We start from the raw sequence: 27292 nt of genomic DNA on the forward strand, positions 1-27292 counted from the left end.
CATTAATAACAGACAAATCAGGCTCTTGATTGCTGTGATATCAATTCAATTTTATTTTTCACAATGGTCAATGTTGTATAAGGCACATACACACACATGCACATATACACACTCAAGTGTTTGACATACTACATACACAAGTGTATATTGTACACATATTCTGTTTACATATGTATGCAGTATATAAAAGACACTGTGAAAAACAAAAGCTCATGAAACGGGCTCCATCACCCTGTGCAACACAAACTATTTGAGACTTGGCAGGTCGTTATGTTTTACTTTTGCCATTTAAGTTTGACATGCTGTTTTATGAAAGAAGAAAATTTGTAAGAGAAAAAATAAATAAAATAGAAACAGACAGAAAAAAGTATGTATACTAATAAAAATGAAATGAAATTGAAAGAAAAGTAATAATAGTAATAATAATAGTAGGATAGTACTATAGTGAAATTATACATATATACATGCATGTATACATGTATACGTGCTATAGCTGAACACTATGGGTCACACTCACTTTTATTTTTACTACTTTCTATCTTTTAGATACATAGAAGACATCAAGTATTTGAAGTAAGATATATAGAATTAGATAGCAAAGAAAAACGTTAAATAACTCTACTAAGTATTTGTTTAATATTCATATTCAAATCCTCAATGTAGCCACGGTTTGCTTTGTCAAAAAATATTTAGTAGAGTTATTTCACTTTTTCTCTTATATATATCTTACTTTTATATTTGATGTCTTCTGTGTATATCAAAAATGTAGAAAGAAGTAAAAATAAAGAAAAACAAACTTTGAATGAGAGGGCGTCCAAACTTTTGACTGGAAGCGTACCTGGAGACACCATTTTGAGCGCATTTCACTATTCAAAAGATGAAATATTTTGAGTTGTTAATCGCCATGGTAACTGTGCTATTTTCCCACCACTCTGAAACAACCCATAGATACCCGTTATACCATTATGCCTCCTCTCTTTATACCGTATGTATGTATCTTCATGTTTTTTAACCTCTTTCACGTTCTCTACAGTAAAAGCTTCTATTTTGGTCTGAGCTTCACAAACAGCACCGGGATAATGCGTCTCCGGTCTCTTTGTACGGAAGACGAGAGGCTAAAACGGCATTAGAGGCCTGTGTGGAGCTCCGTGGGTATACCTGTACAGGGGAGGGAAAAAGCCCAGTCAGCAGAGCAGTCTAGGGGGCACAAATTGAGGTGAGCTGTCCCAATGATCCATATTTTTAAACCAGCAAAAAACACCGAGGCAGGAGAGGCTACGGGGAGGTCTGAGTCAGCAGCCGATCCGGGGTATAGGGGAGAAACAAGGCTATAATGGGACATGGACAACATGGAAGCTCAGGGGTAAGGCTGAGACTGTGGATGTTTGAAAATAGATAAAAATAAATACAAAATAGAATAAAATACATAAAAAAGATGAATAAAATGGAATCTATCCCCAGCTAAAATGTCCCACATAAGTCTATCTTTAAATATGAATAGACAAAAGCGCTGTCTTTTACATGTATTTGCAGCACATCCTCTCTTCTTTTAAAACGGGTAAACAAATCCTTGCTCCTCTCTCTCCTTCTCTCTCTTTCTCTCCATCTCTCTCCCTTTTCTCTCCATCTCTCTCTCTTACACCCTCCTCGCTACACCCCTCTCTTCTCCTCCTCTCTCTTCTCTCTCTACCTCCCTCAACCTCTCTTTCACCTTTCCTCTCTCTCCCTGTGTCGCTTGCATCTCGCTCCCTCTCAGCCCCTCTCTCCTTCTCTCTTTTCTTTCTCCCCTCTACCTCTTTTGTCTTTCATTTCTGTCCCTAGTATTTCTTTCATTCCAATTTATCTCTTTCCATCTCTCCCTCCCTCCGTTTTGGCCTCTAGTTTCTCTCTTTCCTGCTCCCCTCTCATCCCCTTTCTCTCTCTCTATACCTTCCTCTCCTATCTCTCCTCTCCATTATGCCTGCCTCTCTCTCGCGCTCTCCTCTTCCTCTTCCTCTCCTGCTCTCCTCTTTCTCTAGCCCTTCTCTTCTCCACTCTTGCTCCTTCCCTCTCACTCTCATCTCTCCGTTGTGTCCTAGTCCCTGGTCTCTCTCGCTCTGCTTCCTCTCCCTCTCTCCCCTCGCTCCAGTGTGTTCCCTCTCTCTCCTCCTTTTTCTCTCCCTTTCTCACCCCCCCCCCCCCCCCCCCCCTCCTTCCTTCGTCTTTCCTCCCTCCATTCTCCCTGTGCTGCTGCTTCTGTCTGCATGTCACCGTTCACGTTTACATCTTCTGTTGGGAGCGTTGTGTTTCTGTCACCCTCGGTGTACTTATTTTGTTTAGGCTCTAGAATGTGACGCGCGCTGCTCTGGGTCGCCTTGTTCAAACTAATGACTTTGTCCAAACCTTCCAAACACTCTGACAGCACAAGAATACACCGTTACCCCGGAAACCACTGTAAGCAACAAAGCAAGGAATAATTAGGGAGACGTGTGATTCTGTTCAGGCGACTGCGTCCTCTGCTCTCACAACAAATTACTTCATGTTATTTGGTGAACTGTAACTTTTCCGTGGCCTGAAATGTTCCACAGTGTTATGTTATACTTTTATCTCTAAAGACAAGCGAACTTACAGACAAAGTTACAAATCTGATCTGTGGAGGGGCGATTCCACACTCATAACTAAGTAACTAAATAACTAACTAAATAAATAAATAAATAAATAAATAAATAAATAAATAAATAAATAAATAAATAAATAAATAAATAAATAAATAAATAAATAAATAAATAAATATAGAATCACGCTGCCACAGATCCGATGCCACAGAATTTTTATCTTCATTGAGACAAGAAGGTGATGCCACTAGACCCGATCAGATCTGTGGAGACATGATACCACTCACAGTAGGAATTAATTTCAAGGTATTTTTTAAAATCTGTAATTGAATAAGTACAAGATAAATATGTTTAATGCTATATTGTGGAACATTCTAGGCAAATAAACACGTTGTTGCATTGTTCCACAGTACAGCATTAAATTTATCCATCTCCATGGAGACAAGCTGGTGACTCAGCTGAGTTACAGGTCAGATCTGTGAAGTGACCGTGCTCACAGTAAGAATGCAGGTTTTCAAGGTATTTTTTTCCATAATAATAACAATAATAATAATAATAATAATAATAATAATACCTGTACTGTAATTGAATAAATGCAATATAAAGATAAGTTTAAACTGAACTGAAAACACTCCTTGTGATGTCATGGGGTAATACAATAAGCGCTCTACTGTCTTTTTAAGCTCCATACACTTTTATTAGACTGATTTGGATAACTTCTTCTCTGGAATTTCCAATTTCTACTGAACTAAAGATAAAAGGTCCATTGGTTAAAGGTTAAATTGAAAACTACCACTACATGACATCACAAGGTGGAAAGGAGCATTTTAAGTTTTGGAGATAGACAGACTAATACTGCAGTATTACTCAAATATGTGTGAATGAAACAAAAACACAACTCAAGGTATGTTTTTGATGAGGTAACAACATTATAAGAAGGCTTAATGCTAACAAGAGACAATGTTGTGAAATATAGAAGCTTTAAGTTACAAACTCCAAACAGATTCCCAAGTATCTAAACTATTTTAAACGTAAACGGAGCACAATGGGTGAAGTTAATATAGTCTACTTTATCACAAACTCTATTTTGTGTTATTTGAGCCCATTCATTTGTACCTTTATTCTCACAACTACCTCAAAGACAGGTCCCTCCAATCTGAGCCCATTTCAGCCCCTGTAGGACCTGTTTCGCTTCGCTCTGCTAACACGGCTCCAGCTATCCTCCTGCATCAGCCCCCGTCCCCAGCAGCCATGAGACCTGCTCCGAGCCTGTTCAATTTGGACAGACAGATGGAGGAGGCGTTTGTACTGATTGCATTTACATCTTCAGCAATGAGCAACAGAGCAGAGGGGATTCAGAGGGAAAAGGAGGAATGAGGAGAGAGGGAGAGGAGGAAGACAAAAGAGAGCTGGGGGCTAGACTTAGGGAAGCTAGTTTAGTTCTTACTTCATCCAGTTTGATAATTCAGAGTAGAAAATCATGAAATATGAAATGAAAGACAGTTTTAGTTCTGGGGGAGCTCTCTGTAGGGAATTTGCCTTGCATTGCCTGGAATGTTCCACATTATAGCAGTAAAATGACACTCATGGACAACTTACAGAACAGATCTGTGGACGGGCAATTCTGAGCACAGTAAGAATGTATGTTTTTGGTTTTTTTTTTGGTAATCACATTTTTCTTCTGTGTATATGGGCATATACACAGGAGAAATAAATTATTATTATTATTATTATTATTATTATTATTATTATTATTATTATTATTATTATTATTATTATTAATAATAATAATAATAATAATAATAATAATAATAATAATAATAATAATAATAATAATAAGTAAAATAATGAATGTAATCACGTCCAGGTTTGAATTCCTTCCATACAGTAATTGCAAAAAAAGAATGTATGTTTTTGAAGGTATTTTAGATCAGTAAAAACACCCATAATTGAATAAATGCAATACTGATAAGTTTCACATTCCAGGCAAAGCTAAAACATCTCCATGGAAACAAGCAGATGTCAGATGCCCTTAGTGCTAGTACTACAAGCTTGTCTCCACGTAGGGGTTCAATAGTATGGACTTAAAATGATCCTATACCTGTAATTGAACATATGTGAGATGGTTAAGGATAATACCATGTTGTGGAAGATAATGCCATGTAATACTGGGAAGTTCAGTCCTGACTTGTCGAGTCATGGGCCATGCCTGAGTGTCCACCGTGTCCCACTTAGGGCGCTATTTAGAAATCTAGGGGTATTAATGGACTTAGACTTGAACTTTAACAGCCACATCAAATCAATAACATCTGCAGCATCTAAAAATCAAAGGTATACTGTCAAAACCAGACTTGGAGAGACCTCCAAGTCTCCAGTAGGTTAAACTACCGTAACAGCCTGCTCACTGGCCCCTCCAAACAAGTGTTAAGACAGCTGCAGTACATCCAGAACACTGCTGTTCGGGTCCTGACTGGAACCAGGAAGTACTTCACACATGTGTCCTGTGCTCAGGTCTCTGCACTGGCTCCTGTGGCTCAGAGAAAAGACTTTAAAGCAGCTCTGCTTGTGAACAAGTCTCTCCATGGACCAGCACCAAAGTACATCTCCCACATGTTAGAGCCATATAAACCACCTCATACTCAGGACTTCAGGGACTAGCCTCCTGCTGGTGTCCAGAGTCAGGACTAAACCAGGACTGAACATGGGGAATCAGAGTTTCAGTTTTATGCAGCTAAAACCTGGAACAGTCTTCCTTAAGATGTGAGACAGGCCTCAACTTTGACAATGTTTAAATCCAGTCTCAAATGGTTCTGTTTAACTGTGCATATGACTGAAAGGTTTTTATTCTGCACTTTTCTGCTTTAATGTTAATTTTATGATGATTGCTTGTGATTATTTATGTTTTGATTTGTGTGATTTTAATGTATTTCTTATTCTGTAAAGCACTTTGAATTACTTTGTGTAAGAATTGTGCTATACAAATAAACTTGCCTTGTCTAGTTCTGAAACCTATTTAGTCCATGGTCCAGTTTGGTTTAAGTTAAATCCAGGTTAAAGGTTATATATTACACAATATTATTATTGTTTTTTTCTGTGTTGTGTTTTGTTTCATTCACATATTTAAACATAATCCTGCATTATTAGTCTATCTACATCTCCAAAGCTCAAAATGCTCTATTTCACTTTGTGATGTCATGAAGCAGTAGTTTTCATGTTAACAGCTCCTTTTACCATTGTTTAGTAGAAATTGCCAATTACGGAGCTAAAATTATCCACATGATTCCACTGAAGGTGTATGGAGTTTAAAGACACAGTGGGGCACTTACTGTATTACCACATGATGACATCATAAGGTGGAACAGAGTGTTTTCCGTTTGAGAAAAGAACTCTAAATATGCAGGGTTTGTGTGTGAAACAAAACACAACTCCAGGTTTGTTTGTGATGAGGAAACATTTGAACATAGATCAGAAAACAGTGTAACAAAGGCCCTTTCAGTCATAGTTTAGTCCAAGTGAACATCTTGTTAATTAGCTTTATTAAGAACAAATACCATCTGTACAGTCAAAATAAACTACATTAGACCAGCATCAGACTAAAACTGAAAAGTTTGACAATCAGAGAGTTTGACGATGGCATTTTCCTCCTCAGATTGGGTTAAGTAAACAAGCGTGTGGGCTGAAGATGGAACATATGGTTGTTGTGAACAGGTAACAGCAGAAGGTAACAGAATTCAAGCTTTCCCAAGACACAAACCTGAATACATTTGAATAACAATGAGAAAGATGACTCAGGGAAGTTTGCATAAAACTTTAAGACAACACGATATGCCAGAGGTGAAGTTATTGGACATCGCCAAACAATTTTTGCTGTATATGGAAGCATCGTAATTTAGATGCATGCTTGAAAAATAAATGCAAATTCTACTCAGAAAGATCAGGAGTCTAACCCACAACCTTCTTAATGAGAAGAGGAGATAGAATAACTACTCTGCCATAGGTCTTTTTTATGCTGATTTCATGCCCTCTCATAACGACAACAGTTACACCAATACAATATGTGTTTTAGACCAGATTTGAAGAGTCTACGCTCTGATGTAACGGCAAATTCTTTTCAACTACTATACCACTCTTCCTGTCATCTAAGGAGTAATGGTTTGCTTCGTCTGGAATGTTCCACAGTATGCCATTAAGCTCGTCTTTAACCATGGAGACAAGTGACGCCACCAGGCCAAATTACAGGTCAGATCTGCAGAGAGAGGCGAGCCCGATCACAGTTGGGATGCATGTTTTTTAAGGTAACTTTAAGCAACGAAAAACTGAATAAATGCAAGATAGATAAGATTATAATGGCATACTGTGGACTTTCCGGGCAAAGGAATAATTTCTACATGGACACAAGCAGGTAGCGGACCCTTCAGCATTAAAAGTTCCATAGTGAGTCTTTAAACCTTGTAAATATAGTAAGGAATCCAGCTATCCATTTGTCTCATATTTTCAGTTGACGTAGAGTTGGCAAAACCACCAGTCTAAAAGTACAGCCATCATCACCTCTGCATAGTGAGCTCATTTAGAAGATAAATATGGTATGGGCGAAGCGCGCAGGCCTCTAGGGATCCATCCACTTCATCTTATGGCAGTAAATAGTCCCACAGCTGCAGCTCAGGGTTTCATATGAGTTACATTGGTCATAATTAAGAGGAAATGTGGAGAGTTTGACAAGGGTGAGGTAAGGCGCATGTAACCGTAAAGCTTTCAATAGAGTTAGACAAATATAAGGCAGAATCATAAGTTATGTTGACAAAGGATTCAAGTCAACTAGGGCTCTGCAATTTGAATGGACGCAGTTAGCAAAATACAAGAATTTCCTTCACAGTGTCTGCATAAAACGGTTAGCCGTGTAGTTTAGATCTGAATTGTTTGTATTATATACTCGTCCAGCTACTGTACCCTTTCAACCAATTCATATATATGCACTCTCTTTCCAACCCACTACACTGACGTTGCATCTACATACTGCAATTATTCTCCAGCCCATCTCCACTGCAGCAGCACAACCACGAGCCTCTTCAACCTATCTCCTACTCACAACTAGAATATACACTTAAGGTAAACAAATTCAAAAAAAATCTCTCTTATTCATTTCTTTGACACTTTTACCAGCCTGAGTCTAAGAGCTAAAGTGTTTATTTCCTCCATTAAGACTCAGGTATAGTGTATCTGTCTACATGCTCCTTTTCATAAATAGACAAACGCATGATACAAAACTATACACTACAACTTCACAAACCTGACACAATGTGCAGTAGTTTCAATAGTGGAATGCACGCTGATTGTTTTGTGATAGCACTCTGAAGGGGGAGTGACTTGGAGTGACGTGGAGAGAAAAAGGGAGGGGAGACTTAGAGCGTCAAAAACAAAATTGAAACTTTTTTATGGTAAATATAACATTTTTAAACTAACCAAAATGTAACATGGTGATCTAAATACATTGATTTGAAAATGTTGTATTCTGTTAATAATGAACACCCCGTAGAAGAGTAATACTCCCTCTTTAAATACTAAAAGTACTTCTGTATGTACTCACACATTGGTGGTGAAGATGCCGTAGATCAGGTCCTGCTCTGGGAGGTAGAAGGTGCTTTGTAGTTCATTATAGTAAAAGGGTATCTCTCCGGACCGGGAGCAGTTGAGCCTGGCCTTCATAAAGGTGGTCCAGGTGTCCTCCAGGAGAAAGCGCCCCCCGATGTCGTTCTTGCAGACGCGCGCCACACGAGAATATACCGTCTTCCCACAGTCGTGCTCCACCGCGTTTTCTCTCAGGAAGAAGAACGTGAACAGGCCAATGTCGTACGCCGAGATGAAGTGAGGCTCTGGGAAAGAGAGACAAGGGGAGAGGTTTTAAAAATATTGTAATAATAAAGTTTGATTGATTGACCAGAAAAGTTACAAAGCGCACAATCCAGTCAGGGAGATCAGAAGTCTAACCGACAACCTCCTTACAAAGAGAAAGCATAACCACTTTCTCTTCTTTTAATATCTTTTATTTGCAGTTTTTCTTCGCAAACTTCCACTTAACTGATGTAAAACTATGATAAATATAGGTACTATCCCATCAAACCAAGACATTAAACTTATATTTGTTTCCATGGAGACAAGCAGATGATACCACCAGCCCAAGTTACAGATCAGATCTGCGTAGAGGTGACCAAATCCATATTCTTCAAAGCATTTTTTCAGCAATAAAACCATTGAATACATGATAAACTTGCTTGATGCATACTGTGGAACACTCCAGGCAAAGCAGTCTCTATGGAAACAAGCAGGTGACGTACTCTCCACCCCACCAATTATCTTTACACAGATATTTTTAATATTATTTCCGCTGACTCGTGTTTATGAGTTTTAAAACATTCTAGCGTCACATTCATTTTGTATTTGACCTGATATCGTTCTCAGTGGGACTTCCTTAATCGCTCGCCGTGTCAGCGCTGTAATAAAAATCAGATAAAGCCGTCCCCAGCCCACAGTTAAATACACCGCTCTATAGATTTATCATCAAAACATCATTCAGATTTAGGAGCCTTGTTTTGTATCACACTTCCACGCTTGTGACATTGAGATCTGACGCGGGCCAAGTTGTGAAGGCTTTTAATGCAGCAGATAACAGGGTCAAAGCAACAGTATAAACATCGTAAAAGATTTTACATTTTCTTGAAGACTTGCACTCTAAAAGAAGTAGGGGTGGTATCACATTGTTACATTATTTTCCACAAAAAATTGTTTTCTAGAGTTGGCATATATTAGTATATAAAATTGACCGTGTAGCTGAAATGTTCCATAGTATGTCAATAAACTAATAGATCTTGCATGTACTCAATTAAAGCTGTTTATTTATTGCTAACAGAATACCATGGAAATGTGCATTTTTACTGTGAATGGAGTCACCTTTGCACAAATCTGATCTGTCTCCATGAAGATATATAAAAGCACACTGTGCAATATTCCAGGCAAAGCATTAGCATCTCCATCGCTCCTAGCAGGTGGTGGACCTTTTAAGTTACAAAATGCAGTTTTAAGAATTAGACCCGGTTTATACCTGGTTTGGCCCTGGTTTAGTAGTGTGTTAATTCTGAATTAGTCCTGGCTTACACCTAGTTTAACCCTGGTTTAGATCTAGTTTAACCCTGGTTTAGTCCTGGTTTAGATCTAGTTTAGACCTAGTTTAACCCTGGTTTAGATCTAGTTTAACCCTGGTTTAGTCCTGGTTTAGATCTAGTTTAGATCTAGTTTAACCCTGGTTTAGACCTAGTTTAACCCTGGTTTAATCCTGGTTTAGACCTAGTTTAACCCTGGTTTAGACCTAGTTTAACCTTGGTTTAGTCCTGGTTTAGACCTAGTTTAACCCTGGTTTAGATCTAGTTTAACCCTGGTTTAGTCCTGGTTTAGATCTAGTTTAGATCTAGTTTAACCCTGGTTTAGACCTAGTTTAACCTTGGTTTAGTCCTGGTTTAGACCTAGTTTAACCCTGGTTTAGTCCTAGTTTAGATCTAGTTTAACCCTGGTTTAGACCTAGTTTAACCCTGGTTTAACCCTGGTTTAGACCTAGTTTAACCATGGTTTAGTCCTGGTTTAAACCTGATTTAGCCCTTCTCTTGTGTAATATAAAAATCTCCTCATATCCTCCCTCATTTCTCTGCGTCTAAAACAACATTTGCTCAGCCCAGCACACAAAACACAGAGCAAAATATCTTGTCTCATTCTATCACAAAGTCCCTGTGTGTTGTGTACAGACAGCAGCTGATTCTAACTCAGCCAAATTCAACTTAAATTGGCCGACAATAGCTTCATTACTCACACATTTCCAGGAACAGGCCTTGTTATCTGGCACTTCACATCTCTCACTTTCCAAAACACATTTCTTAACAAATGCATCCTTAATTACTTTGTGCAGGTGAATATCCTAGTTTCAAACATGTAATAAAGACTGATACATTTTAATTTGCTGTCAAGACATACTGTGCACTCTAAAAAGTTACATTGGTTAAAATAATTTGAATAATGAGTTTGGACTTCTTTGTTTAGTAGCTTCTAGGACCTAATCATGGGTTTCAGTAACATGATGTCTTTCCTGTTAAAGGCCATTTTGAAGACTTTTAAACACTAAAAAAGAGAGAATAGTTTGTTTTGGATTGTTTAATTTTATGGAAACAATAGGGCGTCAGTAGCTCAGGTGGTGGAGTGTTTATCTGCTGATCTGACGGTTGACAGTTCGAATCCCGCTCTAGACATAAACATCATTGGTTGATTGGTCAGATTCACTGACCCACAGGTTGGCGGTGTGAATCCACATCCCACAGATGAATGCTGTTAATGTGTCCTTGGGTAAAACACTTAACTCGCCTTACTAAACAATTAAAAAAATGTTATCACTCTGAAATCCATGGACAGTTTTGAACTTATTTCACTATATTTCTGACAGGTTTCTGGATAATTTAGCTCCAATGATAATGCTTTCCTACAATGTTCCACAGTATGGCATTACACAGTTTTTTGGCACATTATTCTTCTAGTAAATGCACCAATTTGAATGATTCACTGTATTAGCCACCAGTCTATCGCCCTCTGCGTCAAATATGCTTCAATGTTTGGTCCTTAATGAAATCCCGGCGTAGATTGTCTTTGGGAGTTTTGGTCGTGGTCACTTTCAAAAGTATCATCATTATCGAACAATAAAAACAAGCAACTTTTTACTGTAGTGTCAGAATTGTTCTATTTTTGGGATTCTAAAAATGTTACTAAAATGGCTCCCCTCATCCATTACACCAACTGCTGTAGGCTAAACAGGAAAACAAAAGCAAAACCCGACCCTCTGGCATTTTCGGAAACTGGAGCTGTAACTTTCCTTGGATTTAGATGGATGAAAAGTGAGAGAAAACTTTCCAAACTTTCAGAAAAAAAAAAAAAAAAAAAGATTTAAAAACCGTTTTCCATCTCGGTGTTAAATGTAGCTAAACTTAGAGCAGGAGCAGAGAGTGTTGACCCCGTAGGGCAGTGGACACATAGCTCCAGGATAACTTGATTTTCTAAGTTTGACGCTGGCATTTGGCAGCCTGTCCATGGAGAATTGATAGGAATGCTTACTGAGAAATGATTGCGGTAACATTTACTCCAAAGTGTGTTTTTATGCACCAATGGGCCTGAGAAGGCACTACAGGAGGGGTAGATATGTCAAGTGTGGAACTAATTATGGTCAACTTCTCAAAATGGAGGAAGATCAAAGACGAGATTTATAGAAGGCACACACGTCGGGGAAAATGTCATATTTAGATAAATATTACATATTTGGAAATCATATATGTATTGGCTTAGGTGATGGTTGGCGGTTATATCCCTGTACCAATAATAATAATACTTTAGTCTGATATAGGGCTTAGTGCAGAACCTGAAAGCCGCTTTACAGTTTTGTGCATTATTTGTTCACTCCACGCTCTGTGATGGTAAAGTACTACTGTAAACCATAGCTGCCCTGGGGTACACTGATAATGCAATGACGCCAATCTATGCCATTGGCCCCTCCAACCACCAACACTCACACAAACGCCACACTCACACTAGACCATGTGGGTGAAGTGTCTTGCCTGAGTACACAACAACAGTTTTGCCACTGCTGCTCTACTGTGGCACCTGCTACTCCCAGCGGTCTCCCATCCTAACTAGGTGCAGCCCTGTTTACCTTCTGAGATCTGAAGAAATCACCCACTGTGTACTGTGATTGTGTCCTTGGGCAAGACAAAAAATCAACTGTATCGGCTACTGCAATTTATCTCCACGGCAAGCAACAAATAACACGTCCGATCTGTGGGGAGTAAGAAATGTTTTTCAAGGTATTTTTGAGCAATAAAATACATGTGATTAAATTAAAGTAGACAGAGCTATTTCCATGGAGACAATTAGGTGGCAGATCCTCCGCCATAAAGATTACAGTGCAGCTTTAATGGTTGATAAAACTATTTCTTATTCTGTATCTTGGGTGTTCCATCCAGCCCTCCTATTTCAGCCAACATCTTGATTTATAACACAAACTCCATACGTTGTTTCAGAATGGAGCCTGTCAGATTAAAAGCAGGGCTGAAGTTGATCACATTTTCGGTGTGTGGGTGCCCAGTATAAATATGTATTGTGTGTGTCTGGCTGAATGCACTCTTGATTCCCTCTCTGTATGCCCGCGCACTATTGGCACTACTGGGTAATGCCGACACAGTGTGGAGAATAAGAGCTACACAATAAATACGGTGGGTCTCATGGGAGTCACTGCACAAAAGAGTGGAATTTTTGCATCACTGCTTCTCAAGCTGTTGACGGTTGTTTAGGCATGGTTTGGACTGGTTTTATTCTTGGATTTGTAGTAATAATATTAGAACTAGAGCCAGAACCAAAAGGAAACAGTGGGGTGACCGTTCATTTTTTGTGGCTGGTCCCAGACTTTGGAACTCTTTGACCCTAGAGTTACGCTCAGTCACTACTTTGTCTCTGTTTAAAGCCAAGCTGAAGACTCATTTGTTCACGATTGCCTTCAGCTAATGACTGTTTTTATTGTTTGTTGTTTTGTATATAGAATTTTTGTTGTTGTTTTTACATTTTACATTGTACATTTTACATTTTAATCCACTTAAAAAGCACTTTGGTTCAGTTTTAGCTGTTGTAAAGTGCTATACAAATAAAGTTTGATTGATTGATAGTTTAGTAGTGGTTATCTTAGTTTAAAATGGCTTGAAGTCTATTTCATACATCGTGATAAATCATTGGTTGGTAGGCATTGCAAACTTAACAATTTATTAAAGCACTGACCAGTGGTGGCAAGCTGGCTCTAGCAGATACAGATATCGTTAAACATGGATTCTTACTTTCACCTTTTCTATACACCTGGCCTTTAATGCCACACTGTGAAACATTCTTGGAAGAAAAGTTACACTGTGGGCGACAATAGCTCAGTTGGTAGAGTGGCCACTAATCTGAAGGTTGGCAGTTTGAATCCTGCTCTCGACATAAACATAGATGTTTAAGCGATCGGATCCACTGATCCACAGGTTGCCGGTGCGATTCCAGCTCTCACAGATGATTGCTGTCGATGTGTCCTTGGGTAAAACACTTAACCCACCTCACCCACAGTGTCTGCGTACACCGGTGTATGAATGTGTGTGTGTGTTTGGGTGAGTGGTTCCTTGATGTAAAGTGCTTTGAGTGCCTTGAAGGTGGAAATGAACTATATAAAGATGATGACCATTTACCATTTACCATTGTGAATCTTTATATCCTTCATAGTAAAAGATGAAATTTAAATCTGTAAACTGGACAAATCGTTGTAGGAGTGAAGACGTTTGGCTGCTCATCCAAGCCGGTTCTTCAGTTCGGGTCAGATTACTGGTGGACACTGCCTTATATCTATCTGAATGGAGGGGCTAACTACACTGAAATGTAAACAGCTATTGTCTCCAGTTTCAGCCTTAATGAGCCTTAATTCAACCCTTAATGGCCCCCTATTGTTCTCTTTGTTCCTGTTTGTTTTCGGTCTGGAGACAGAGTTATAGATTGGTGAGAGACTATGTATCAGGCCCCCATTTTAGTTTAAGGAAGGATTGTCTTTCCAAACAAAAATGGCTTCTTTAACTCCTCTCTCAAACCATTTCTTTTCTCTGGTTAAGATCTGAACTTCACTATCTTCAAAGGAGTTTATACCCTGCAACAAAACTGTGCCTACTTTGGTCCTGGCTTATGGTTTATAACTCCAGTGTTTTGGGTAATCCTTGATTTACACCTACATTATTCCTGCTTCAATATCTATCAGCTAATAAGATATATTTTTACAGTATATCACCCCCCCGCCTCTCTCTCATTCCATCTCTATCTCCCTCACCTTCTCTTCCTGTCACTCTCTTTCCTCCTTCTCTCTATCCCCCTCACTCCCTCCATCCTCTTACTATTCCCTCATTCCCACTGCCGTTTCCTCCCTCTCTGTCTACGCCCCTCTCTCTCCCGCCCCCTCCCATTGTCTTTTTTCCAGTTTCTCTCCTAACCCTCTCTCCTCTCAATTCCTCCTTCCTTCTGTCTTATCCAACCTGTTTCCCTCTCTTCATTGTTATCCCCCTCTCATCTCCTTTCTCTCCTCTTTCCTTCTCTCCCTCTTCTCTCCGTCTCTCTTTTCCTGTTTCTCTCTCTATGCAACTCTCTTCCTCCCTCCCCTCTCTCTTTCTCTGTAACTCTCTCCCTCCACCTCTCCCTTTCATTCTCCCTGTCCTCTACCCCTCTTCTTTCTTTCCTTCCTTCTTTCCTTTCTTTTCTGTCACATATGCCTGGACTGGAGAGCCTTAAATCTGCAGATGAGATGTTGAGATGCTGGTTGAGCCACAGATCAGGAGGGACCAGACTCCATGGCCCAGTACAATCTAGTGTCACGCGTTGTGCACTGCTGCGCCACGCTCCAAAGTCCTTCTCTGAGTCCCAATACTCATCTAGTCCATTTTTTCCTGTTTAGATTTGCTTCATTTTCTCATGAGTTCATCCAGGTTTATGTACTTGGTTTAGTCTTCGTTTCTCATGAGTTTGTCCAGGTTTATGTAATTGGTTTTCCAGGTTTATGTACTTGGTTTAGTCTTGGTTTCTCATGAGTTTGTCCAGGTTTATGTACTTGGTTTAGTCTTGGTTTCTCATGAGTTTGTCCAGGTTTATGTACTTGGTTTAGTCCTAGTTTCTCATGAGTTTGTCCAGGTTTATGTACTTGGTTTAGTCTTGGTTTAGCCCGAGTTGCATCTATAGGGGACTTTTTGTGAGGATCTATTGAGAGGATTAAAATTGTGTGCGTCATTAGTTCAACTAATTGGAAATAGATCAGCAAGAAACAGCAAAGTATAAGAATGATCTCTCTCTGTATTTTTTATACACGTTGATATCTGTCTGGTCCTTATGTCCTCTCTCTCAAGCCCGGTCAAACACGATTGCGCAGTCGGATCTGTCTTTTACAAATCAAATTTATCTCACCTCAGATTCACAGAGTTTAGTGTTTTGCTCATTGATTCTGCAGAAACCCGCTATGTTTTTCAGGCCTCTGTGATATATATTTTTTCTACATTATTTCTGATAAGGACAGATTGTGACTATTCCTTGATTGGCTAATCCACGTGTCAGTCACACACTTTTGAAAACAGGGAGATTCACCTGTCACCAGACTCTCATCTTCATACAGTATTGAAGAAGTGTGTATTCTGGATCTTAGACAACAGGAATAGTAGTAACTCCTCCTGATTGATTTAGAATAGGCATAGCAAATAGATCAGATAAAACCATGTCATCATTCTCTGCTGTAAATGTGTGCAAATTCAAACACAATAAAATATACCCTCCCCGTAAAGGTGGTCTATGTAAAGGTTCCACCAACTGCACCTCCAGACAGGTTTCTATCAGAAAAGTTCTGCAGTACTTCAGTCGGCTCCTGTCTCCGCATTGAACCAGTGTCAGTTCAGATTGTAGCTGCTGTAGTTCTGTCCCGCTGTGAGGATAATTACTCCATCAGTGAGTGCTTCGTCTCTGTGGGTGTTCTGTTCCGACAGGGCTGCACCCGTCAGTCAGACTCTGCTCTGACAGGGCTGCACCCGTCCACACAGACAGTCCTCTGTATACTTTCATGCACGTCACTAGGAAGGGACTGTTACATTTAATATAAAAATGTTAATATCTTTAGAAGCCTGTATTGCAAGGAATATTGGACACGCGTAGAACAGCAGTTACCGTGGGCTACAAGATGTACTTACACCTACTCCATCTTGATCTGCTTATGCTTCTTATGACGTATCCAACCACTGGCTTTGTAGCATTGTATAGGCTTAAAGGTCCTATATTACACAAAAATGACTTTTGTGAGGTTTAAGAGATTGTTATAATGTTGTTACCTCATCAAAAACAGACCTGGACTTGTGTTTTGTTTCATTCACACATGTTTGAGTAATCCTGCGTTCTTAGTCTGTCTACATCTCCAAAGCCCAAAATGCTCTGTTCCACCTTTTGATGTCATCGAGCAATCGTTTTTAAGCTACCTTTTACCTTTAGCTCTGTAGAGGTTGGGATATCCAGGGCAGAAATGATCTAAATGTTTCTGGTAATGGTGTATGGAGTTTAAAAAAACAATGGAGCACTTCCTGTATTACCTCATGACATCACAAGGTGGTACAGAGTGTTTTCAGTTTGAGAAAAGAACTCAGTCTTGTGGGTTAAACAAGTGTAAATAAAACAAAACACAACTCCAGGTCTAAAATAGGACTTATGACTTATTAATATCACTTATTAGACGTGATTATACGCTGATTTTTGGCATTATGAAACTATTAAAGCGACATGTAAACAGCAAAACTTTCTGATTTCATTGTGATCATGGTCTCTCTTACCACATCAGTTTGTACAATCCTGTAAGTGATTTTAAAGGTCTACAAATCAGATCTTAATCAGATTTTTGTGAGCTTGCAACCACACTGCTCTATATCGTCTTGATTATTTCAGTGAGCGAGCCCAAGCCATAGACTGTATATATAAATGAATATAGCTAATGCGCTAGCCGGCACGTTCCAAACAGGAAGTGCTCATGGGCGCATGTCTGACTCCATTGACTTTTGATTTCGCTAATATGCCAATAAATCAAGACATGAACATTATTAAAAGACAAATCAGCTGCCTTCGTTCCCCGAGGTCACTCCTGCTAGCGTTAGCAACAGGTTTGATTGACAGTGTTGCTAAGTGCCTACTCTGTCCTAACCAGTAGTGCGGGCGGGAAAGGGGCGTTACCTTCAGCAGCCTTGCGCTAGATTGGCTCTTTGGTTGCTATGATACTCGTGGTTGGAGTTCCAAATATGAGACTCGGCTCCAAATTCGCCGCTATACCTGCTAGCCTCGATGAGCTTTGTTTGACTGGGTGACGTCATACTCCCTTTGTCCACTTCTTTATACAGTCAGTGACCCAGATTGATATTCAACCCAGACTATTCAGATGTAGCAGACTAATAACTGTCACTCCAGATTTGAAGATGTTTTTTTTTTTTATATATATATAACAAATACAATCATTTTATCACAGGATGCTCAAAGACACTGGTTTATCAGTGCTGTTCAAACGTCCGCAGTGTCGCCCCCTTGTTGGAAACTTTTAGAATAGTTCATTTCTCATATGGGAGGGCAGTACTTTGGTATGTTTCGCCTGTGTCATGTTGTCACTGAGTTATGCTGCCGCTTCAGTCTGTGCTGCCGCCTCAGGGCTGTTCACTGAGATATTTTTGTCCTCTGCTGTCAATCATCAGCATTCACCACATGCACTGTTCACTTACACATCACTGACACTGGAGGACAAGCGGAAGCCTTCATTCTGTACGTTTAGTCAGCGGTGGAAGAAGTGCTCAATTTTGGTACTGAAGTAAAAGTGTAGATACAGAGGTAAAGAGGTATCACATGAAAAAATGGAAGTATTTAAGTACCTGTTTAAGTGTTGTTAATTTGATAAAGTGTAAATGTTTTGATATTGACTAAAATGACACATATTTTGGTCAACAGTAACAATACAAATCAATTTCTTCATTTTTCTCATGAATTTTTTTATTTCTGTTTGCTCAAAGCCGAAAATTGAACTCGAAAACTTCAGGATGTTACGATGAACATAGTAAAAATAACCTCTCAAATCATATGAAAAGTACTTTTACTTTTCAGTCCTGTTCAAAAATGTAGTGGAGTAGAAAGTACAGATACTGCTCTCAAATGTAGTGAAGTAAAAATAAAAAGTATCCACTGTAAAATTTACTTAAGTACAGACACCTAAAAAATCTACTCAAGTGCAGTACTTAACTACTTGTACTTCATTACCTTTTATCACTGGGTTTAGTATCAGGGACATGGATTATTTGTACAGTAATGAGTAGATTATTTGTACAAATATTGTACAAATGTGAGCAACTAAACAGGACAATACATCACTGTGTATTTTATTTGTGTCATCTTTGTTTTTAACAGGTTTGGTTGAATCTTTATCAAACTCTATATATGTAATATTTTCACCAAATGCTGCTCTTGTACTTTGGTGCAACACTGCAGTTTGTCCACTGTGGGAGTAATAAAAAATATAAAATGGTTTAGAAAATCAAATTAGAAACAACAACACATATTTGAATCCATTTTGAACATGTATGGCATTAAAGATGCATCATGTAACTTTTCAGGTGAAGGGTCCACCACCTGCTTGTCTCTATGGAGACGTTATTGCATTGTCTAAAATGTTTCACAGTACTGCACTAAATTTTAAATCAATCTTTCATTCATTCAACTATCAGTGTTGTTTTTTTTTTTTAAATTACACTGTCACCTGTTTGTCTCCATGGAGATGGAGTGATATTTAATGCCTTCCAGCGGGACACAAGCAATAACATCTCCATGGAGACAAGCAAGTGGCAAACCCTCCACCAGAAAAGTCACATAGTACACCTTTAAACAAATCCATCTCCATGGAAACAAACAGTTAACATCAACAGGTCAAGTTACAAAGAAACACCTGTGGCTGAATAGATAGAGATACATGCCAGTTTAATGCCATACTGTGGAACATTTCAGGCAGAGTAATACAATTATTTATAGTTGGAAGATTGACACTTTTGTCATCAATGGATGTTCGTATTTACGTATAAAACAGTAGATAGTTTGCAGAAGTTTGGATCACACCTTGTCTGTTTTGCTCCATTTTGAAAACATTCCTTTCTCTATTAATGATAATATTTTAATATGACATGAGAGGTTTTATCCAGGGCCGCTTAATCTTACTCAAACAGAAGGAGCAATCTGCACAGTTTGACACTGGAAAGACAAACACACAGAAGCTTTATATGGAGATGGAGTGTGTACTTTGTCCTGTATAAATGCAGCTGCACTTAAAGGGGCCAGACCCAATGTTTTCATGTCATTAAATCAAATCTGTTTTTCCCTAGTACAGATATATTGTAAAATCAGCTCTTGCCGTGCTGCCTGTGTCTAATGATAAAGTGCTTTATTCTCTCTGAAACAGGAAGTGGTTGTTAGCATGCCATTTGTTGTTATCTTTACTGTAACTTAATCTTTATTTATACTCCAGCCTCGGAAAGTTGTGAAAAGTGCTCTTAAACATAATTAGGATGCTCGAATGCATAAGGTAAGTGAGGAATAACCTTGGACCACTGCAAAGTGTTCAAAATGAACAAGTAGAACTGGGGGAAAATCAATTAAAATTAATCGAATTTGAAGTTCAAATAATTTGTCTGGAAGAAAATCAATTTTTATTTTTCCCACTTTCTTGCATAGGAAATTGCACTGAAAACGTAAGAAAGGCGGCTCACTGCAGTCACAGGGAGCAGAGTGTAGCACTGGGCCATGCACTGGGCCATGCACTGGGCCATGTGCCGGGCCATGTGCCGGGCCATGCACTGGGCCATGTGCCGGGCCATGCAGCGCTCACTCCTCTCATTCATAAAACATTTCCCCAATAGCCAGTGGGTTAGATATGATCACTGAATACAATCTTTTCAGTTTGGACCATTTTCTGTAGTTTGTAGAACATTTTTAGTGGAGAGGGGGAAAACTGAACATTGACTATTTAAATACATACATTCAATAAAAAGTGCTATTTTATTAGTTAAGATGTTGGTCAATGAATGACCAAAGAAAAACTTTTTTTTTTTGGTGGTTCATTGTACAAATGTCTTATTAAAGGTGCACTGTGAAACTTTTGTGATGGAGTGTACATCCCCTGCTTGTCTCCAAGATGATATTGCCTTGCCTAGAATTTTCCACAATATGTCATTAAATTTGTCTATCTCCATGGAAACAAAAAGGTGTTGACACCAGGCAGGGCTGTAGCACCAAATTTTGGACCCTCGGTACAAATCATCTTGGTGGACCCACACGTCTAATGAAAACTGAATGAAAACGTCTTAGAAAACTCTCACAACAAGAATCAATATTTTTCAAGGTCATTTTGATGACAATTAGCCAACGTGAGTTAATTGCTTTGTGAAGACACAACCAATGTATTCACAGGTTTAGATTTGATTTTACCACATTCGATTTATAATGTATTAAAAACATTATTCAAGCACGGACTTTCTGCTAAACACAACTATTGCTCTGTCTGAATGTCTCCCCTTGCCCTTAACCCCTCATCCACTCCATAGCCCAGCACACTTTAGAGGACTCTATACTGTCCTCATGCACAGAGCGATTCGGACACACAGCTCACTACATCCTGGTCATGTGACTCTGGCGTCTGGGTGAAAAAAAAGTCTAAAGGCTAAACTCTGATAAAATTGTATTTTTGCCATCATTAGTGATCAGATTGGACTGGCACACAAGTATTCATGGACAATCATACACATTTTTGTTGAGCTGGAAATCATGTAAATGAGATGTAGAAATGATCGCGCTGTTAACAGCTCAAGCTAAGGTAAGCGGCTAACACCAGGAACTTTATTTAACAGTGTTCATTCAGTCATGTTGCATTGTGGTCCACCTTGACAGGTCTAGTGATCCCTGATGCCCAGTACTTTTCAAGGTGCATTGTGGGACATTTTGAGAACACTATTTTGTCAACAACTGGACATTTGGACACCAGTAAACATGGCGTGACCCCTAAATAGTGCCCCCTGTAGGGAAAAGTGTGGACATTCGGACACAGCATGTATCTGCTTGGGTTTGACAATAAATGACAGTAACTTTATTACGCTGTCCTCTCCTGCTCCGAAAACCATTTTAATATTGTAGTGGAAGCGTATAGCTCTAGATGTGCTCACCTGTCACATCCCACCTGTCTTTAGCATTTAAACCAGCGCTAATGCTCTCCACAACTGTCACATATGCTCTTTATTTCCTGTGTGTGAGAAAATGGCCACAGGGCGAGCAGATTCTGATTAGATGAAATTGCTTATGGCTGCTACAATTGAAATGTGCCTATAGAATATTTATAGAAGTGAAGTGAGGGAAAAGAGGAGAGAAGGCAGGAGCCAAGGTGACCCAGACTGAATCAGTTATATAGAAATAAGGGCCACAACTGCCAGGGGACCTCCCATGATGCAATGCAATACTGTCTTACCCACTCTCTGTAATATAAAGTTTGCCAGAACAGTTTGATCTGTCATCTGTATCCTGCAGGTGTCAGGACTTTGGACCAAAAACTTTACAATCCGGGTGAAAATTCCAACTTTTTATTTTCAGAATATAGAATCAAATGTGAGCGTTGCAAATTGAAACTAACAAAGCAGAAACATCATATTTGAGGGGTTATTTTTACCATGTTCGTGGTAACATTCTGACTAAAGGTTTTGAGTTCAAGCTTCGGATTTGAGCAAAACAAAAATAAATACACAGAATTCATCAGAAAAATTAAGAAATTAATTCGTATTGTTAATATAGTAAAAGCCAAGGTTAAATCTGTCAACTGGACAAAAAGTTGTAGGAGTGAAAACTTGGCTTGGATGAGCAGTCGCTTCTTCAGTTCGGGTCAGATTACTGGTGGTCACTGCCTTATATTTCTCTGAAGGGAGGGGCTAACTACACTGAAACTGTAAACAGCTATTGTCTCTAGTTTCAGCCTTAATGTGCCTACATTCAGTGTAATGGGTCTCCTGTTCTCTTTGTTTCCTTTGTTTTCTTTGGGTCTGAGGATGGCGTTATATATGGGGACAGGTGATGTTTAAGAGCCCCATTCCTGTTCAAGGAATGATTGTCTTTCCAAACAAAAATTGCTTCTTTACCTCCATTGTATTGTTACTGTTGACCCAATTTTTTTTAATCATATTTTTATCGATATCACTATGTTTAAACTTGAATCAATTAACAACAATTGTCTGAAATGCTTTTACTAAATATATTATACAGGTACTTCAATACTTTTCATGTGATTTTTTTTCATGTGTAACTTTTTACCTCTGTATCTGTACTTTTACTTAAGTAACAAAACTGAGTACTTCATCCCTCGGTGTTTTTTTCTAAAAAAAATTCAAGATTGTTATTTTTTACTTGTGATTTTTTTGTGAATCGTCACAATCGAGTGACCAAATAGGGTTGTCGAAGTATTTAAAAAATCAGATATTAATCGATACTAAAAGTAATATCAAAACTAGATACTCATTTGACCAAGTATTGATACTGCAAAAATATAAGACTTCATGCTAAGATAAAAAAAAAATTATTTTATGTTTAAAATTATATTCTGTTACTAAAAATTAGCATTTTTATCATCACCGTGGTATTCTAACTGGTATCGAGTATTGAGTCAACTCCTTAGTATCAAGATCGAGCTTGAAAATTTTGCATCATGACAACATTATAACGAAATAAAAACACTATAACAAGAACAGTCCTGCCAGATTTCCGTAATGTTAACATAATGGTAAAAACGCAGGTACTGAAACGGAAATAGGTAAACAGTTGTCCCTCGCTATATTGTGATTCACCGTTTGTGTGCCGTGTCTCCTGTACAGTGTATAAAGTGTGTGGTGAGGGGTTTTACAGCTGCAAAACATATAGAAGAATTGTAAAAAATAAAGCTGATACTTCACGTCTTTTGTCTATTGCGGGTCATTTTTAGAACGTAACCCCACGATAAACGAGGGTACACTGTATAGTAAAATAAAACAAAATACACACAATAAAAACTTTTATTTGTACCTGAAACTAATTAAAATCATTTCCACGTAAAAATATTGATTACACTTGTCAAACGTTGAGTTATATTTGACCCCACTCCTTACCAGCTCGATTATGTGCTACACCAAACCATTTCAGAAGCCATTTATTTAAGAATGTATTTGTAGCTGTCATTGTTGTAGTTTTTGCTTTTAGCTTCATTCCCCAATGAGCCGACTCCTCCAAGTCGTGTTACGCAATTCCCTTTGAAACATATTTCCCCGTACACAGAATGAAACACATAAAAACAGACTAACACTAATATTATTAACAAGATCATAATCACTAGAATTTAATTAAACATGGTATAAGTGTTTGTATTGCCAATAACAATTATGTATGCAGAAAACACATGGGAAGCTTTAAATACCTCCACCCACTCCCGCCGTATCCGCATGTGCCGGGCCTATAAGAGAGCTGCAGCCTGATCAAATATAGACCCACAATAAGGAGGTGCAGGAGGATATAATGCAGTTATAATGTAAAGTAATAGGGTGGATTTATAGCCGTAGGAAATGTGCCATCAGCAGTGGAGAGATTCAGACCTGTGTGTTGTTCAAGGTAAGCCGTTTATGAGCACTCCCATGTATGTCATTTATATGGGCTGTATTCTGGGTAGGGATAAAATATGGTCATAATATGAGCTAACAGAAGCACAGATGCCCACAGTCTATATTATATCATTCAGTTTTTCTCTCTTTTGCTCTGTGACTTGTTTATCAGGCATTTTCAGTTCTGTTCCAAACACTGTATAAAATGATTAAACAGCGTTATGGGGCCTGGAATGGGGTATATTTCTAACAGGCAGTGTCCATTAAAGATGCATTATGGTATTTTGCACTGTTTGTCTGCCCATGCTATGTATTTTGTATTTGTGTGTCAACTATTTTTTGCCTTATTTTAATGCATGTCCTTATTTTTATTATTTTTATCATAGGTTTATATTCCCTAGAGACTTGTTCCAGGCATGTCCCACCCGGAGAAAGCATTGGGAAAGATCTAGGACATGCCGGAGGGACTATGTCTCTGGGCTGGCCTGGGAACACCTTGGGGTCCCACTGGAGGAGCTGGAGGAAGTGTCTAGGGTGAGGGAAGTCTGGGAGTCCCTGTTTCGACCTGGCCCTCAGATAAGCGGAAGAAAATGGATGGATAGTTTATATTATTATTATTATTATTTGTGTTATGTTGTTATGTTGCAAAGTAAGTTCCGAGTTTGTGAATTTTGTTCACTGACAACGGCAATAAATCTGATTCTGATTTTCTGCCCGTCTCTGTGGAGTTTTTATTGCTTTGTCTGGAATGTTTCACAGTACGGCATTAAATGAATTAATCTACGAATCTATCACCATAAAGACAAACAGGTGACACATCAGCACTTAGCAAAAGAAACACCTGTAAATGAGCAAATGCAAGATGAATAAGGTTAATGTAACACTTTGGGACATTTCAGGGAAAGCTATAACATATCCATGGAGACAAACAAGTAACCCAAAAGAGTTAAATAAGCTTTTTCTATATTGGCATTCTCTATTCGCTAGGGGCCATATTAGAAATGTTTTCTTAATAAATAAAATCAAAATTAAAAAATAATAATAAAAAATGAATTATACTCTTAATCATAAGGGCAATCTCAGCGATTCGCAAAAACATGTTTAAGAATTCCAAGTCTGTGGCGCCGTGAGACAAGGCTAAAGCTAAAGCTAGAGTAAACACAAAACTAATTCTGGTTTATTGTCAGCTTTTTGTGAATTTAATTTTCACTTATCTGCCCCTCTAAACCGTGTTCTAGCCTCTCTGTTTGTAAGGCACTGGTTTTGGTTCATGTTAGGTGTATTATGCACTGGAAATATCATATATTCGATCTTACGCGAGTGCCGTACATCGACACACAGGAAACAGCTGCTGCTAACATGCTTTGTTTTGCGGCGCATATCATTTCTACATATAAAGTTGCCATCACTGGAAATACTGCGGTTTATGACAAGATCCAGTCAACGTCTGGTGAAAAAAAACATTGTACTGTTTATATCTGTTTTTTGCTGGCTGGTTTTGGCCTCAGTCTGCCTTCTCTCTTGTTTAATCATTTCTTGTGTAGCTGTGATCCGTTCTGCGCTGGTCCCCTCTGGGAGCTAGTATCCTGCAGGGGCCCCTTCAGACCCCTCAAACAGGGCAGCGCGGTGGAACCGGTGGAAATGAGGCTTTAGTCCACCTTTAAACCAAAATGTAGTTCCAATAATAATAATAATCCTGCACTAACATCACATAGAAGCAAATCTGAGGTCTGAGTGGGTGAAGTGTTTCTTGCCAGAGGACACAACAACAGACCACCATTGACCTTAAGGTCTGGTGAGTGAACACTCATTTAGCTGACTAAAAACAAGTCGAGGTCTTGGTAACACTGTCTAATCTGCTGCTCAGTACAGTCCTGGGATATGTTTCTACTCAAAGCAGTGGATTTGAGGGACTTTCTGACACCAGTCTTTAGCCTGTGAGTCAGCCATATTTGGGATATTTAAGCTTTTTATCCCGATCTGATCGCTAATCCTGCAGGAGCACAGTTAGCGTGCCACAGCAGTGTGTGGGAATATAAAGTGGTGCTAAGTTATTCCGAACACATCCCAGACACAGCTGTGCTAATACATTAGCATACACCACATAAATGCAGGGAATTTTATGCAGAAACTTTTGCCAAAGTATCAGTGCAGTTTTCACATAACTGGGAGCAGGAACTGTTTAAGGACTGAAATACAGAGAGCACTTCAGAGTGGACTGTTGGATAAGTGGGTTTAAGTTTCTAAGGCTTGTCTACTACTAAACACATAGTAAATGGTCACATTGATATAGCACTTTTCTACTCACACCACTTATAAACGAGGCACCTGTTAATCAAACTACAGACCTCAGAAAAGAAGGCATCTAATTGGTCTGTTATTAACACTCATATAATTTACACAAAAAGATAAGTGAAATAAAAACTCCACAATGCTTTAGAGCGGGTTAAAATAAAAAATTTAAGGCATTGCCCATTGGATTTATATAGCACAGTGTATTAATTAGTCACTCCAGACTCGTGGTAAAATACTATAGTAGTCACAGCTGCCCTGAAGCAAACTGACGGTAGCGAAGGTGCCGATCTGTGCCATCGGCCCCTCTGACCACCACCAGCACTCACTCACATACCACATTCACGCTAGGCAATGTATTTGAAGTGTCTTGCCTAAGGACACACCAACATCTTGTGCCACTGGCGCCCCACTGTGGAACCTGGTATTCCCAGTGGCCCATCATTAAAGTACTAACCAGGCCTGGCCTTGTTTAGTGCCATAATTTACACCCATGCTTACTTCCTATTTGGAAAGCAGTGGCTAACAGGTTAGCTATGTCAATTTTTATATACAGTACAGTCTATAAATAAATATATACCATAACCAAGAAATAACCAGATCATAGTATTCAGTTTTCTACACTCTTGAGCTCTTCAGCAGCATAAAAGTGTATAGAAGAGAACCGACCGTTGAGCCATTTGGAGTTGTACTGGGCGGTCCGTAGAGGAGGCAGATGTCCCAGACTGCGGTAGATGACCGGGTCCCTCCCAGAGAAGTCTATGACGGTGGCAGCGTACAGCTCTCCAGACTCAGTCACTACAGCTGTGGAGTTATGGCGAGGGTCATACGGACAACGTGCGACGCCATTCACACGCTCCAGCACGCGGCTCATGTTACCCACCTGCAGGGGGCAGTACGGGAGACATTATGTACAATCCACTTTTATGGGCTTATAAAGGTGCTCTCTCATTATTTGTGTACTCAAAGTTGTATTTCAGTAGATTCGTGCTCGTTTGGGTTGTCTTGTACTGTCCTGCTTGGCTGGACTGCTCAGAAAATTTTCTATTTTCACCTGGGATGATTAAAAAAATTCAGGCTCCAGGTCAGACATGTAAGGTTAAAAAATGTCAGTGGAATAGG

At 39.1% G+C, this 27292-nt stretch overlaps 1 protein-coding gene across 3 annotated transcripts in view; it reads right to left on the reverse strand.

Annotated features, from left to right (window-relative positions):
- The window catches only part of sema5ba (sema domain, seven thrombospondin repeats (type 1 and type 1-like), transmembrane domain (TM) and short cytoplasmic domain, (semaphorin) 5Ba), a 344594-nt gene that overhangs the window by 78242 nt on the left and 239060 nt on the right, over positions 1-27292 (reverse strand). For all 3 annotated transcript variants that reach the window (XM_055230746.1, XM_055230747.1, XM_033987339.2), the window contains 2 exons: positions 26840-27053; positions 8179-8464 (listed from right to left, as the gene is read on the reverse strand). In XM_055230746.1, the coding sequence (XP_055086721.1) occupies positions 8179-8464; positions 26840-27053 (500 nt within the window). The remainder of the gene's footprint in view (positions 1-8178; positions 8465-26839; positions 27054-27292) is intronic.

The sequence above is a fragment of the Periophthalmus magnuspinnatus genome, chromosome 21 (assembly GCF_009829125.3).
Source record: "Periophthalmus magnuspinnatus isolate fPerMag1 chromosome 21, fPerMag1.2.pri, whole genome shotgun sequence".
In the NCBI taxonomy this organism is placed as follows: domain Eukaryota; kingdom Metazoa; phylum Chordata; class Actinopteri; order Gobiiformes; family Gobiidae; genus Periophthalmus; species Periophthalmus magnuspinnatus.